The 17,562-nt window shown below is 36.9% G+C and overlaps 1 protein-coding gene across 1 annotated transcript; it reads left to right on the plus strand.

Annotated features, from left to right (window-relative positions):
• Positions 1-419: 419 nt before the first annotated feature.
• Positions 420-13,165, plus strand: pgam1b (phosphoglycerate mutase 1b). Its single transcript, XM_028795643.2, has 4 exons — positions 420-725; positions 5,016-5,290; positions 10,618-10,798; positions 12,062-13,165. The coding sequence occupies exons 1-4, from the start codon at positions 587-589 to the stop codon at positions 12,229-12,231; spliced, it is 765 nt and encodes a 254-aa protein (XP_028651476.1). The 5' UTR covers positions 420-586; the 3' UTR covers positions 12,232-13,165.
• Positions 13,166-17,562: the final 4,397 nt, after the last annotated feature.

A 17,562-nucleotide genomic window follows, 5' to 3' on the forward strand; every position in this document is an offset into this window, starting at 1 on the left:
TCCATTTCTGCGTTCTGTTAAACATGCATTTACTACAACAAATCTACCGTAACCTACATCTTCACTTCTGTTTACTCGTGCACTACACAAAGCACGAAGTAAATAAAAGCATACTATTGTGAACAGGATATACGGCAGCTGTTGTCTCTAAGCAGGCACTATTGTGTCCCCACAACCAAGCACTAACATGATACTAATTAATTCATGTACTAACGCCTCTGTCTATCTTGCTGATTCACGTCAAACAAAAATCATTTTAACGCTTAAAATCAAACAATACTTCGCAATGCGGTGCATGTCACGTTTCCGCCATGTTGCCTAGAGAGTGCGTGTTAGCAACGCGTAAATTTAGCTGCGTAATTACGACAGTTGAAGGTCACATTGTATAGTGCACACTGACGGTACGTTGACGTATCAGCGCAGGAGTGGTTTTTCTTTTTTCCTCCACTGCAGGAAGACTGCAGTTAGTCGGTTCGGCATCCACGGTGAGCGGCGAGAGGTTGTATTACATCCATCCGGTGTCGACAGTCAGCGCGAATCTATCACCTAGATCGACAGCTTTGGATTTCCAAATTAAACTCCCGTGATGGCTGCGTATAAACTGGTGCTGATTCGCCATGGAGAGAGCAACTGGAACCAGGAGAATCGCTTCTGCGGCTGGTTCGATGCGGATTTGAGTGACACCGGTAGCCAGGAGGCAAGGAAGGGAGGAGAAGCGCTTAAAGGTTTGCCCTTCAGCTTTGCTTCAGAAGGAAGGGGATGGGGAGCGACTGGCCTTGTGGTTTGATTGCTCTGAGGGCACTTGCATCCCACCGCCCGAGGCAGTGTTATCTGCAGTGTCGCCTTATCAGAGCAGTGTCACTACACGGCTTGTCATATATTAACCGGTGAATCTGTGCGTTCTCGTATGTCATAAATAGGGCATACGTGTTTATAATGTCTTTCGTAAGGGCGCAAACCCCCAACCTTTAATTCTAATGGTGTAAATCAAGAAAGTAAAATCGTTAAAAATGTATACATTAAACACTTAAGGTTTCATTATTATACTGTAGACTAGAAGGATTTTGTCGGAGAAAAAGGTGATTATCATTTCGTTTTTTCACAGAAGCATGCAAGCTTCCTGAAGTGCGGTTTAGAAAACAGGATCGATTCTTTAGATTTAAAATGGCACTAGCAACCCAAAATGATTGAAATAAGGTTAATATGACCGAGTCTTTAATTTTCTCTTGTGGTGTTTTTAAATAACTGTACTGATCTGTAGCGAGTTGAATGCTGGGCACTGACTGACTGAGTGCCACAGAGCCCTATTTAAAATTAATATGATTGTACCCTTTCCTGCGACCCCCATTCTTTCCTTTTAATACAATGCCAGTGTTCTCATGTAGCTGTTGCTTACTTGAAACTTCTTACACATTGCCATACACCTGTGAGTCATAGGATGAGAAATGATTAAACTAGTTTTAAAAAAATCCATCTCCCTTTTCACTCTGACTCACATTCTCCTCCTGCCCCCACCATTCGTTCTGTGGGAATGTTCACTACAAAAAAATATATAAAATCGAAATTGATTGATGTGGGAGGGCAAACACTGAAATGCTAGATAGATAGATACTTTATTAATCCCAAGGGGAAATTCGTATACTCCAGCAGCAGCATACTGATAAAAAACAATATTAAAGATTGATAAAAATGCAGGTATAACAGACAGTAACTTTGTATAATGTTAACGTTTACCTAATGAGATCTTGTGGTTTTATGTGAAGAAACACAGCAAAAAATGTATACCTAGTTGGGCTGCCCCTTAAGCCTACTTGATGCAGCCTGTTATGTAGGTTTATTCTTAATCTGTGTTTATGCATTGCAATCTGCAAGATGATCTATGTAAAATCATCATGCATCCATTGTGTTCAACAATAACAAAGGGGACTGGGACACTGACATGATAGTTGCAATATCCATTTTTCCATCTAACTGATCCAGATGTCTGTCAAGGATTAAAAGGGCCTGCTTGGATTTGTAATATAGATTGAATCATAAATGATCTCATAATGTGTAACTTATTATGCCTTTGAATATTTTTAAACACAATTAGTTTACTCATTAATTTATTCAGTTTAGTATACGGGGAGACATATCTGAGCTTAAAATTGTAATTCATATTGAACTTTAAATGCTGCAGTCTTGGATTACATTGGTTGAACTATATTTTTAAAACCAATTAATCACTAATTATGTACTTATTTAATGTATATTAAATATCATAGCCCTCTTGCTATGTAGCTAGAATGTGCCCTGCCTTCTTTTCTCATATGTCCCTCCCCTTATGCTTGAATGCAGATTTCCGGTGTATGTGGACTACGTGCAGCCACAAAGGGCCAATTCATGCATTGCAACTATATATGAGTCAGCAGGATCAAGCAGACAGAGCTTTATAGAGTGTCCTCAGATTTTACACGTGTCTGACTCTTCAGAATTCCACTAGACCTAGTGCCAGCATTGGCATTCTCAGTTCTGATGGAAAAATTTGGGACTCAAGATCATATGTGTGATGTACAGTAATTCAAATAATAAAGGATGTATTAATAATAAAAATGTATTAACTACTGAAAAAATGTAACCAAATATTATGAATGTTTAATAAATTACAGTTGGATTTTTGGAAAGGTACATTTCTTTCCTTTAAACTGTAAGGAGGCAATTATATCCTATTTTCTAGCTAGTTTTAGGGTTGCAAGAGTCCAGCTAACTCCATTTGTTATCAGGCAGGAATTTACTCAAGGCAGTGGAACTAATTGCTTGATTGGTTTTTATACAATTTTCATGCATGTGTTATTGACATGTAATGCAAATTACCATAAATAATTTGAGAGAGTAATAAAGTTTATCTAAACAATGCAAAAAATTGAATTTGCACAACACTATTAGTAGGGTTTGATATAACTTTGATCAGTGTTTGTTTGTGTGATATAAATCAAAAATCTTTCCTTTTTGTGAGTAAGTTTGAACGTGGATCAGTCTGTTAGTCTCATTTGATTGATCTTCACTGACAGTGTGAATGTACTACTTCCTGTACCTCTTAGTTATACCTCCATGTAAAAATATCATTCATATTACAAAAACATTTATTACAGTTTGCCTCATTATTATCACGTTAGTTAACACAGAGACTGAATTTAGTGAGAACTGACTACTGTGGTTTTATATTTATTTTAGATATTCACTACACTTCATACCTCTGCCACATGTTGTGTATTAAACAGTCCGTCTATACTGTATGTCCTCTTACATGTTATGAGTAAACACCTGCAGCCAAAATCCTAAACAAACACTAGAGAAGAAAAAAAATCTTTTAACTCTGCTGGATGATAGTTCAGTGAAAGGGTGAGGCTCATGTTCATATCTCGGGCAAAGTCATATCATGAAGCAAGTGCTCACACACTATCAATCAAAGCTGGTACATTAGTGACTTTTTTTAATGTTAACACACATTTTTGGAAGTGTTGGGCTCATACCCAGTTAAATGTGAGTCACATATTTTGGGCAAGTTAGACAGTGTCAGAATTAAGTGTTTTGAACCAGTCAGTGGTGTGTTTTGCAGCAGCCTTTCAGATCAAAATACTAAAGTGAATGTGTGGCATTCTAAGTATACAGTCATGAGGTTTGCTCTAGTGGACATGCCTTAAGACTACAGTACAATGTAAATGTGCCTTCTTGTTTCAGAAGCATGTGATGTGGATGCAGATCTGACATAGTGTAAGCGCACCCAGTGAGCCAGTAGCTAGGAACGAACCTGCAGTCTCCGTGGCTGCAGGCCACTGTCTTAGCCACTCGCTCACACTTCCTAGTTTTCTTAATCTGAAATATATGAATATACACTGTACAGTTGATTTGCATGCAGATTGATTATTCAGACTGATGGGAGGCTTAAATCAAAATTACAAAATGCAGCAGTGTCCAACATATCCTCTTAAATCCTGTTTCTTTTTAATTGTGGTGTATAGACAGACAGAACTTTGTTTGTCCCCATGGGAAAATTTGGCTTTTTTACAGAAGCTCTTTAAATAAATAAATACATACATAAATAGGTAGATAAGTAAGTAAATAAATATATATAACATAGACCTCACACTTGAGTCTGAACAAAAAAGGAAACTAAAAAGAAAGAAAAAATTTTGGACTCAGTGAGGCATAAGGCAGATATATATACTGCCCTGTCCGTAATATATCATTTCGGGTTAAAAATATTCTGTGAGGCGGCACGGTGGCGCAGTGGGTAGCGCTGCTGCCTCGCAGTTGGGAGATCTGGGGACCTGGGTTCGATTCCCGGGTCCTCCCTGCGTGGAGTTTGCATGTTCTCCCCGTGTCTGCGTGGGTTTCCTCCGGGGGCTCCGGTTTCCTCCCACAGTCCAAAGACATGCAGGTTAGGTGGATTGCCGATTCTACATTGGCCCTAGTGTGTGCTTGGTGTGTGGGTGTGTTTGTGTGTGTCCTGCGGTGGGTTGGCACCCTGCCCAGGATTGTTTCCTGCCTTGTGCCCTGTGTTGGCTGGGATTGGCTCCAGCAGACCCCCGTGACCCTGTTTGGATTCAGCGGGTTGGAAAATGGATGGATGGATGAATATTCTGTGATAAGTACAATGAATCTAAGCAGCTTCAGGTCCTTTTCTCCTTTTTCATGTAAGGACTGGGATGAGCAGAGTCCAAAGTTACAATTGAAGGACTAGTAATACAGTTTGCACTATACCATTTTAAAATGAGTCATAATTTAGGAACTAATAAAAGTTCATTCGTTTAAGTTGGATACTGACATTCTAAATAAACGACCAAGCTAAAATGTGACAGTTTTGTGTGACCTCTTTGAAGAATAACTATTTGATTTAAATGTCTTGGTAGAATAAACAATATGTATATTGTTTAACCTTCAGGAATTAGCATTATTGTTAATTTTACTTGATGATATTCTGTCTGAAGTCTTGGTTTGAAAGTAGTTGACAGATTTTGCTTTTTTAATTACAGAGGCTGGGTATGAGTTCGACATCTGTTACACCTCAGTCCTCAAAAGAGCTATTCGTACCTTATGGATTGTGATGGAAGAGATTGATCAGATGTGGTTACCAGTAATTCGTACATGGAGGTTAAATGAGCGCCATTATGGTGGACTCACTGGTCTGAACAAGTCTGAAACGGCTGCCAAGCATGGTGAAGCACAAGTGAAGATCTGGAGGCGTTCATATGATATTCCTCCTCCCCCCATGGATGCAGACCATGACTACTACACCGAAATCAGTAAGGTGGGACTGCTACAATTTAAAAAATATATCACTTAAACCATATGTTGTATGGTGGTTGTGTGATTAGGCTTAATTTACAATCAAATGAGTGGTACTACAGCCAGGGTGTGATGTTTTCTTATCTTGCACACATTACTTTGACTCACTGCTGCGCTGAGCAGGATAAGCACGCTCAAAGCATGGATTGAGTATATTAGAGATTCATTCTCTACTGTCTGCTTATCTGTACACTTAAACCAATCTTGTTTATCTGGTGCTGGTAAAATGTGATTGGTTTATTCTTGACTTATTTCCCTTGTTTCATTCAGTAACACATACATATTTAGCGTAAATAATCCGAAGCCCCCTTCACATATTCAGGCTGTCCCAGGAATATACTATTAGGTTTATAAGTGGAAGGTACATGTTTTAAAAAACAAAGTTAAGAATCTCTGGATAGCTGACCAGACTGTTTCTTGAATTTATGTATAAATAAAGTGTTAAAAAAGCTACCGTGTAAAGCAGTGTTTCCCAAACTCGGTCCTGGGGAACCCCTGTGGCTGCAGGTTTTTGTTCCAACCAGCCTCTGTTTTTAATTGAACTCCTGGGCTAATGAAGTGAACTGATATTTCCCAAGTTCTGTGTTTAGGGAACAATATAGAAATTAGAAAACTAAGTTTGCTAAAAAAAAAATATTAAAATGTACCAAGCCTTTATATAAGAATAATATATATTTTTTCTTTTTAACAGTCTTTTCATCTTGATTTTCATTCTACATTTCTAGGTCTTCCAATTGTTTAATTAATCCATTATTTACTAATTAGTGGGTCTGACTCTAAAGTAGTTGCAGCCTTTGATTTTTCAGTGTTGTTTGCCTGGGTGTCTGATCTGCTCGTTTTAAATTGTCATTATTAAGATACAACAAAGGGGGAAAAACTGCACAGAGAAAGGGCAAAATATAATGAAATCAACAAAAGAGAGTTACGGTAAGCATTTAAATCTATAGCAAAGGCAGAAATATTTCTAAATGTCTTATAAATGTAAAAATCATGCTGCTATGCTTTTCTGAATGTCGAATAAAAGAAAAAAAAAACCAGCTAATTAAATGAGATCAGTGCAATCAGGTGTTGTCACTGATTAGGAATCGGGTTGGAACAAAAACCTGCAGCCACAGGGGTTCCCCAGGACCGAGTTTGGGAAACACTGGTGTAAAGCATGCAAAACAAACACATTTCCCAGATATTTACTTTTTTCTAAGGTCTGGGAAAATTGTGTGAAATATGAAGGCTCTCCATGACATCTAAGTAAATCAGAATTTTTGTTGCAGCTGTCAGGATTTTCTCAGATTACGTGAAATTCCAAAAAACAGAGAAAGTTAATCTAATTAAAAATACCTGGTATCCGACAAGAAAGCAGTGGAGAGCAATAGCTTTACCTTGAAACCCCAAACCCCCCCAATGTTAGGTGTGTGTGTGTGGAATCTTTACTGATTTGCTAGGGCAAACAAAAAAAAAAATCAATATTTTATAGTCTAAAGTCTTCTATACTAAAGGTCACAACTGTACGTAGGGATTGCGAGTCAATCATGTTCTCTTGTTCTAATTACAAGTAGTTACAATAGATCTGAGGGCAATCCCTGGACCAGAGCCTCAATTAACTTTTTTGTAGAAGGTTTTCTGTCATGCTAACATATATCCATATTCTGAACCCCTTAGTCCAGTTCATTACATCATACAGTTACACTCAGATCCACACTTGCCCACCCTGGAGCAGGGATATCAAACTCGGATCCTGGATGGCTGCAGTTTTCAATCTAGCTCTTTTCTTCATTAGTAACCAATTACTGCTGCTAATGGAACTGACTAGTTTTGTGTTGATCTTACATAAGTTGCTCTTTAACATTCAGAACTCTTTTTATTGTTTCTTATTTCCACAACCAGCTAACAAACAATGGATGCAAAGTGAATTAACAAATGACCAGCCAACTCACTGAGGGCAGTTTTCAATTGTTCCTGCAGAAGTAATATTTTCATTCTGACTGGACCACAATTATCGCTAATTACTTAATTAGAAGCCACATTGTCATATTAATTAAATACCTTGTTTAATTTTATTGCTTGTCTGTGCTCTGCTACCACCAGACAAAACAGTTATTTTTCTTTGTTCTGAGAGCACCATGAAAATTTTGTGGGTCAGAGAAGATCAGTATTTCTGAGATTTTTTTTTTTTGTTCATTTTATTTAAATATATTGTATGAGGAACACATTGATGCAAGTGAGATCAATTTACCTGATCATCTGTTGACTTGCTTTATATCTTATTTCTTTTTGGGTTATAGTTATGAAAAAGTGAAACAATTAAGCATTCTGAATCTTGAAACATAAGTCATTTAAAATTAAAGTAAAATATGCCTGTTCCATTAGCAGCAGTAATTGGTTAGTAATTATAAAACAGGCTGAAATAAAAACCTGCAGCCATTGTGGCCCATCAAGATCCGCGTTTAACACCCCTGGTTTAGAACAGCCAGCCAACCTAACATTTCAATCTTAAATGTGTGGGATTAAGTCGGACTATATAGAGAACGTAGAGAAAATGTGCAAATTCAAAAATTGGAAAATAGCAAGGTGGAAGGAATTAATATATATACAGTAGATTTCCTGTAATATTGCTATTGACTGTTAATGACTTAAAAATACAATGTTGGGTATCAAATTTTTTATGATTGATGTTTCACATGTGAAGGATGGCTTATATTCGTTCATGCAAATATTAACTTTGGCAGTGTTGGAAAACTTTGAACAACACTTTTTGTCATTGAAAACCATTGATAATTAGTTCACTTTCAGTTTCAGCAAATGTTTAAAAACTGCACTAACCAAATTCAGCAGACAGGAAGACACATTTTAATTTGTAAACCAGGAAAAGTGGATTTCCTCATCTGTGTTCCATATTTGTTCTACCAACAAAGTATGGTGTCTGGTTATGCTACTAATTCTTTGGTGAAACATGCCATCAAGTACTGCGGCACAGATGCATATTCCAATACATTTCTCAAACCATTTTGCATGGAATTTGTTATGGATGATAAATGTAAATAGCAGACTGGCAATAAAACTAAATGTTCCTGTTTATTAAAAAATAATCTTCATTTAGTGTTACAGAATGTATTTGATTACTGAGTTATCCTGGAGCATCTTAAGTTCTAGTTTTCAGTTTAGACTGTGGGTTTAATTTAGTGCTAGCTGTACTACCTGTATAAGACAGGTTGAAATACAAGTAATCAATGCAGACCTCGTGTTTTTTATTTTGTAAATGGGTTGTCCATTTGGCCAGGTATAATAATATGCACCTGATCCCTTTCTTTGAAAAGAGCCACCTGTTTTTGCTGCTTCCTCTCAATGTCGCTTGTCAAATTGACCACTCATACAGTCAAAGTATTTTGCTAGGGAAGTGCGGCGGTGGTCACTACTGCATTGGTCTGGTGTAGCAACACTATCCTAGTTTTGTCAGGGATTTTGTTTCCTGATATGCATGTTGATTTATTGTTATTTTCACTCATCTATTTCTCACCATGCGAAGTTATCAGTCAGTAGCATGGCAGCTGTACACCTCATTCATTTGCCCTGAGTGGGTGTAAGAAACTTGCTACTATGCTGCTATTGCTGGCATGTAACAGTGCATACCAGCAAGACCGATTTTTTTTTTTCTTTCTTTTCTATTTTAGACCCTTATTTGTTTTTTTTTCTCTTCTTCTACATGTTTTTGCCTATTTTTCAAATTTTCTTCCTAATGTTAGCAACTTGATGGACAATTGTGTCTGTGGATAAGTTAAGTCTACATTATAGTGGATATTCTGACTCACTAGTAACATTGGATCATTGCTGTAAGTCAGTCAACATTTGTACTCTTGTTTCTTTTGCTATTTATTTAGCTATTTTATTTTTAGATAAATATGTTGTTCATAGTCTCTGCAGAGCTTTTGTTTTTATTGTATACTGCATATTTATGTGGGCATTGTATTTATACTCAAGCTGTTTTACTCACCTGTCTTCGTGTATTTTTCAGTCTTTCATAATCTTTTGACACAGTTAATGACTCCCTTTATTTTTTGTTTTCCCTTGAGCATGAATTTATGGGTTTTGTGATGGATTCATTTTAAGGACTAGGTGTCTTTAACGTAAATGCTTCACAAGCATGTCTCACTTCTCCCATTTTATTTTAGTCTCTTGTGTACAGTCTCTCATTTTTTTGTGCCTTCTTTTATCAGCTACACGTAAAACATATGATAACAATGCTAAATTCAGAAAGGCTGCAACTATTTCAGCATCAGACCCACTAGCATGTGCATTAGTATAAAATGGATTAAGCAAGCAGGGTTCTGTTCCAGAAAGAGAGATTAGATAATCCTGGATCTCAGAATGAATTCCGGCTTGCTGATTAGCTGGATCCAGAACACTGGATTTCAATTGACTCACATAGTCCTGGATAGGCTGATCCAAGGAATTGAAGATAGCGTGAAGGAATATCACTGAAAGAATAAATGCATAAAATAGTTATCCAATGAAATCTGTGTAAAACTTGTGTGGTAAATTATTGCAATGCACAAAATATACCCCGAATATATTGCTCTACTTGAAACATTATATGTCCTCAAGTAAGCATTGTACTCCATTTTTGCATTATTAATGATAACAAAAAACTTTTAAGACCTCTGACATTAAGGGTTCAGCATACATACAGTTGTTCTAGTCATTACTGTGAGAGATGTGGAATGATATCTTACCTGCACTGATCATGCATTGTCCAGTAAATACATGCCTAAAAAAATTAAAGCAAAGATTAATTACTTTCATGTATACATTTTCAACAGAAGATTCACAATGCCCACTTTGGGTGGTAACTTGCACTGTTCAAATGTGAGACCCTGGATATTTGGCCTAAATATCTGTGCAGTAATTATGTATGTAGAATCTCATTATTTTAAGAATGGACAAGAGGACACATTGATATTTCTATTTAGTATTTGATATTCATACTTGCGCTTCTTTCATAAAAGCCATCTTCAATATGATCTACAATAAGATGCAGAAGTGATATTGTTGCCTTATTCCACTACAGAACCCCAAATGAAAAATGCATTAATAAGCATATTGGGAACAGATACTTGCTGAAGAGGAGAGTCTTTAGAGGCATTTCATTAGAAAGTGAGGGATGAAGCAGGGGAGGTCATTCCCTCAACAAGTCTTATTATCAGTTATTATTGATCAGAAATGTCACAACTGCTTAAATATGATTGCCCTACCTAAAATTTGAAAACCACTGAATTAACATGAAGATTATTCTTCCAGGACCGACGTTATGCAGACCTTACAGAGGACCAATTGCCTTCTTGTGAGAGTTTGAAAGATACCATTGCCCGTGCTCTTCCATTTTGGAATGAGGAAATTGTACCTCAGATCAAGGAGGGAAAGCGTGTCTTGATTGCTGCCCATGGAAACAGTCTGAGAGGCATTGTCAAGCACTTGGAGGGTAAGTATATATTACTGCTCAGTATAGTCAGTTTTGTGTTCAAGCGTTAAAAAATAAATATGGAAGAAAATCAGTTACTTGAAAACATAACTATCCAGGATTGGATAAATATTCTTTTGTTGGGGAATTATTTATTAGTTTTTTTATTTATTAGTTTATTGGGAACTATTGAGTTTAAATATTTGGGATGAACAGTACAGAGTAATGGGGCTTGTGGAAGAGAGGTGAAAAAGAGAGTGCAGGCAGGGTGGAATGTGTGGAGAAGAGTGTCAGGAGTAGTTTGTGACAAACGAACAAAGACAAAGTCAGAAAGGTGAGATTGCATTGGTTTGGACATGTGCAGAGGAGAGATGCTGAGTATATTGGGAAGAGGATGTTAAGGATAGAGCTGCCAGGGAAGAGGAAAAGAGGAAGACCTAAGAGAAGGTTTATGAATGTGGTGGGAGAGGACATGCAGGTGATGGGTGTAACAGAACAAGATGTAGAGGACAGGAAGATATGGAGAAAGATGATCTGTTGTGGCAACCCCTAACGGGAGCAGCCGAAAGAAGAAGAAGTTTATTGGGAACCATTTATTAGTATTATTAGTTATTTTCTTCTTTTGTTTTCCTTCTCTGACTAGAGGGTAAAATTACATTATTACTTTAAGAATAACAGCTCATAAAACTGCACTCCGGACACATTCATGAGTACTGTTTAGTGTTATCTTTCCTCAGTGTAGTCATACTGTTAAATTTACATTTGTTATTTAACCATTTTCAGTGTCACGGTGGCATAATGTGTGAAGTACTGATCTCGAAGATGTACTCTCTATAACAGAACTAGCCACACTAGTGACAGATACTCGGTCTAACAATCACCTTTTTTTTAGCTCTTTTTGTTTATGTAATTATCCCAATGACCCACATCATTATTCGTCTTATTTTTTAAATGTGTATTCTTTCTCACAGTTTTACTATGGTGCATACTTCATAAACTTGGCTTAAAAGCAATCAGCAATGTTTTGTGGATCGGTGATTAACACTTGGATTTTTTTGTTCATTAAATGATAAAATAAATAAGCCTTATTAGAGTACAGGATTTCTGTGGATGCAAAATCGTAAATTAAATTGGTGCTGCTAAACTTTTTATTAAAATTATTGTTGCAGTTTTGGTAATTTTATTTTTGATTTCTTGTGGTGATTTTAGTAAATGTAGCGTAAGGACTACATATCTTTCATGAATGTAATATCAACTGGAAACTATGTTCTTTTTGATTGGCAGGAATGTCCGAGGAAGCAATCATGGAGTTGAACCTGCCAACAGGCATTCCTATTTTGTACGAGTTGGACAAGAACCTGAAGCCTGTGAAGCCTATGCAGTTCTTGGGTGATGAGGAGACAGTGCGCAAAGCAATGGAAGCAGTGGCTGCTCAGGGCAAGGCCAAGAAATAAAGGACAGCGTTTACTAGTAGAAATGATAGGAACAGGCTTTTACAGGTGCTGAGTTGCAACTCTGCTTTGTAATGAATCAATAACTTGATGCAGATTGTTGGGCTGACTTGTGTGTTACAGTTATTGATTTAATTTTTCCTCCCCTAAAACTTAATTTAATAAAATTAATATCAAATCACTATTTACAACAGGGACCACAAACTTGAATATGTGCTGTTAGTAAAAGCTGCTACTTTTATCCACTGCTGTCTGCTGCATCAACACTCACTGTCATGTCTATTGAATGATTCAGAATAATTAATGTCTAGAGTTACACATAATATGACACTGTTTATCCTCAAATTAGGACCAAACAAATGTAATGAAAAATTGCCCAAACGTACATTTCAGTAAGTATACATTGTATATGTTGGACAATGTTTGTAACATTTTCTTTTGTGAATAATTATATATTCATCTTTTATTTGTTGTAAGCTCAGCCCTGCTGAATTCCTGCACCTTAAAATATAATTTCTGATTTAGTGGAGTTGTAAACATCACCAATAACCTGTCTAGTACTTCTGCTATACACACAGAGTGCTGCTGCCTGTCTAGGTAACTTGCCCAAAGTGTATGTAGTTTTAAGTAGAGCTAACATGGTAAGAGTGCGCGTGCGTGCATGGTAAAGTGAACTTCTGTTGTATACATCTTCCACAGGGTGAGTATACAAGCCTTTAACAGATACTGTAATTATATGACTATATGGATAAAAAAGTGTTAAGCCTAGCCCTAAACTAGGATTCCTGTGCAAACAACATACTATTGCAGTCGCACCAATCCACACCATAATTAATTTATCTTTCATATAATTTGTGAAGTCCACCATGACTCATTGCAATGCACTGTTTTTGAACATTGAATCCTCTGTGCAGATTTATTAAATGTGTCTTGTGCAGCTGGTCTTGCCTGTGATGTCTTTTTGACTTTTTCTGTTTTGCTACCACAACAGTCTCTTATTAAATTATAATGCCTGGTGACTGTTTACAAGATGCAGCTATCATCAATTTATTGTAAAATTTATATTCTGTTGTTTATTGTTTAATTTACCAACAAGAACAGGTGCTTCACATTTCCTAAAGTAACCTGAAACCAAAATCACAGCCCTTCTATTAGAATACATTTAAGAGTATGTTAATTTTAATACATTTTTCATTGCAAAGAGCAATGATTGTAGATATTTTCATGTTCTGTTTTTTTTTTCCTGGGTTAGGTCCTGTGAATCTGGAACCTTTTCAGTGAGTTCAAGACATGAACCAGCCCAGGTTCAGATATCGTAGCATATTAATGGGCATCAGACATAAGCATAGCTGCATTAACAACAACAGTTCGTTTGAGGTTTTTCACCCACAAGAGTGTAATTAGGCCAGAAAGAAAAAAATCAAGTCAACAGTATTAGTAGCACTACTGGGTTTATAAACAGACCACTGATGAAAGGGATCAAAAGATACTGAAACAACCTGCGTTGAGTAATGGATGTCATGGAGTCTTTCTAATAACTCAGGGAAGGTGGAAAGAAATGCATAACGATGAGTCAATTCCTAAATTTTGTCGTGAAAACCGATGGGTCAGCAGCAGTGTGGTATTGGTATGGGACCATCTTGAGATGATCCTTTGTTACTACGCATTTGCAAAAACAAGACTATCTTTCAGACTTGATTCATAGCAAAGTTGCCCACTGCAGTAAGACTTGAATTCATTTGAGGACTGGTGTGCACTCTCCCAGGGCGTACAAAAGCTGCATACTAATGTGAACCACTTGAAGAGCCCATACATGTGACCTGGTATGGTACTTTATGAAATTAAAGCCAACAGGCATGACACAAAGATACAGTTACAAAAATAATTTATTAATGCTTAAAGGTGAATCTTTACAAAATCAGATAATGTAATGTCTGTAATTAGTGTGACTTCATCAATATTTTTGAAAAAGAATAATTTAAAATTTAATACTGATCAGTCAAATTAATACTACATGGTTTTTAAGAGCTTTAACTGCTACTGTTTCTCTCACTTGCTAAGAACCGTTTCCAGATGTTTTTTCCCAGTTCCATAAGGTGAAGGTTTTGGTTGTATACAGATTAAGAAGAAGCAATATTAAAAGTACAGTCTAGTAAAATTTAGCTATTTTAACTGGACATACTTAATGAATGTGAAAGGATATGACAAAAACCCAAGGTTTCAGCTATGTAGTTCTTACAGCAATCAACTGTGAAAAGGAGAATGTTAAAGTATTTTTATAATATCCTCTGAAGCAAGTGTTAGATTACATGGTATAGAAAAACAATGTAATACTGCACCTCAAAAAAATTTACAATATGCTTTAACGTGTAGTGTTTCCATGAATTTTTCATGAGGAAGAAGACATGTAAAAATAGGAATCAAATGTGCTGTGCTCCTTTTTATATCCTTGAATGAGCACTGTGGCCTCTTGTTAATTACTGGGACACAAGTACTTGGGTGTGCAGCTTACAACACAGACTATAAACAGCAAACCACAAACTAAACTCACTCTTAAACCTTTATCTCATGCAGGTTTTCACTGCAATAGGACATAGAACTAAGGATGATTTCCTGCCAGCACAATATTTCATAATATTTTGTTTGGGTATAAATAATAATGCCTATCATTGGATTACCCTTACGTTTTAAACAACATGGAATCTTCTCAACACTCAATTGACCTGAAAGAGCTGCTTGGCAAGTAGTGAACAGGAATACATAGCTCACAACTTATAATTATTGGGCACCCATAGATCCATAATTCATGAGGCACACATGGGTGATAATAACAAGTAGGCTCATAAAATAGCAGAATACCCTAAATGATAATTTTTTCTGACTAAATGGTTGCTGACACCATGTATAGGACTGGCACCCAGTTTGAAACGGGATTCAAACCAAGGTTGAAAGGACAGTGTGAAGGAGACATGATAAATAATGCAAAAACTGCCGCAGTCATTATCCGTATGAAGTTTAGAGGTTCACCTTGTGTGCAGTTTGATTTTTTCTAGATTCTGAAGTGTTTGAAAGACACACAAATAAGGCAAATGTGTCATAAGAAAATGCCATTAGATTTTAAACACGACCTAATTAGAATTAAAAAATACAAAGTTAAGCAAATTTGTACCTTATATTGTAACATTGACCACAGTCTAGTCATATCCAGACTTCACAAAATGAACTTGAAACCCAGGGAACTATAGGACTGACCACTCTCTGTAAAAAAAAAAAAAAAGATGTGGGAAATACAAATACATTACACCAGTTCTTAGGGACAAATACTCCACCCCCACCCTAACAGAACAATCAAAGAGACAATAGCCAGTGGCATCATTAGGGGGATGCAGACCGCACTGGATGACACTCAAATGATTGCCTATAAAATTTTTGTTTAGTGTTTTGGCCTGAAATCATGGACCTCCGACCTTGATGAAGACATCAAATGTCTGTGGGCTGTATGTGTCTGCGTGCCAATAATAATAAGAATTACTGTGCAGCATTAAACCACCAGGTATCCACTTGCTGCATTATTTAAATATCCATCCATCCATTATCCAACCCACTATATCCTAAGACAGGGTCACGGGGGTCTGCTGGAGCCAATCCCAGCCAACACAGGGCACAAGGCAGGAACCAATCCCGGGCAGGGTGCCAACCCACCGCAGTATTTAAATATGATGAACACTATTCATGTGAATAGAGCTTCTTAACAGAGGGGCACACCAAACCTACTGATGTCACTGATAACAGCTATAGACATATCCATCTAATAGGTTGCAGTTAGTGAGGCACTAGAACTGTGTGTTGGAAATGGAGATCAGCAATGCAGAAGTGCTCAGGGAACTGACATTTTTTCTCCTTTCTCTTTGCTCACTTCACAACTGATATTAAGTACAATTCAAATTTATACCTTCTACCGAAGTTTTCAGATGATTTCTACATTTTGGGCAATATCAACACTAAATGTGAAGCACAGAAAGGTGGCACAGGTACATCAATCTGCTACTGAACATTAAGACAAAGGAATGCCATGAAGCCAGAAATCTGCCACCCTAATGGTGTTGGTGGGTTGTTTTTGTATAAATCCTGAGAGTCTATCTGAAGAGCAGACAGCAATGGCATAACCACCTCAAGTCTTTTAATATATGGAATGAGCTTCTGGGGACATTCTAACAGTCTGCAGTGGCTAGTTTATTATTTTATGTTGTGGTCTTGTGGGGTAACATCACCAGCTTAGTGGGTGTCAGATGCCTGAAAAAAATCCTAAAGAACTTTTGTATTATGGGCTTGACCCTGGACTCACTAAGGACAGTAACAAAGAACAGGATAATGGCAAAATAAAAGGTCACAACTAATGATGCCCACCCTTTCCAAAACATTTTCTCATTCCACCAGAGTCTATGAAAGAAGTGCTATGGAGACAATTTTTTGGCAACAGCTATGTAATAGAAAAGTATAATCAGTGTTACAAGTAGCAAAAAAAAAGAGGTGGAACTTAAGGTGTTTCTGCTTTGTCACATAATCAGAGATGGATACATAACTTGGGCATCCATCTAGCTACTCTACCATAAATGCCTGATTTGAGGGAGTATTGCTGAAGATGGTCATCCTTCCACCAGGTTCTTCCATCTCAGAAGAGAGCTTCTGAAGCACTGTTAGAGTAAGCACTGGATTATTGTTCACCTCCCTGAACAAGGCCCTTGTCCAGTGGCCAGACAGCCAACTCTATGAAGAGCCTTGGTGGTTTCAAATGTCTTCCATTTCACAATCATTGAGGTCACTGTAGCTCAGGAACATTGAAACACTTTGGACATTGTTTTATACCCTCACCCTGATCCCTCACTGCAATTTTATTGCAGCAGTCCACAAAAAATTCATGACTTGTCTTAACATGCAGTGTGAACTGTGAGACCTTATATACACAAGTGTGTGTCTTTCTAAACAATGTCCAATCAATTAAATTTGCCACAGATGGACTCCAACCAAATTCTAGACACATCCAGGATAAAAACAGCAAAGGGTCTGAATATTACAGCTTTTGATTTATAATACATTGCAAACCTTTCTGAAAACATGTTTTAACTTTGTCATTGTGGGTTATTGAGTGTAGACTGATAGACAAAAATGCCAAATTTATCCATTTATGTTTAAATCTACAACCCAATAAAGTGTGCAGAAAATAAAGGTGTCTGGAAACTTTTCAAATTCACTCTATGTATATATTTTATTGTAGTATATGTTTTTTTAAAGTGTCATGAGATATTTCCTCACAAATTCAAATTATCCCAGGTC

The sequence above is a fragment of the Erpetoichthys calabaricus genome, chromosome 2, assembly GCF_900747795.2.
Source record: "Erpetoichthys calabaricus chromosome 2, fErpCal1.3, whole genome shotgun sequence".
Taxonomy (NCBI): Eukaryota; Metazoa; Chordata; class Cladistia; order Polypteriformes; family Polypteridae; genus Erpetoichthys; species Erpetoichthys calabaricus.

What these genes read in the sequence shown, in the direction of transcription:
- pgam1b (XM_028795643.2), top strand. Translation starts at nt 587, where the DNA reads ATGGCTGCGTATAAACTGGTGCTGATTCGCCATGGAGAGAGCAACTGG. An exon ending in ACTACACCGAAATCAGTAAG is followed by an intron (nt 5,291 to 10,617) that starts GTGGGACTGCTA and finishes TTATTCTTCCAG; the next exon opens with GACCGACGTTATGCAGACCT. An exon ending in CATTGTCAAGCACTTGGAGG is followed by an intron (nt 10,799 to 12,061) that starts GTAAGTATATAT and finishes TTTGATTGGCAG; the next exon opens with GAATGTCCGAGGAAGCAATC.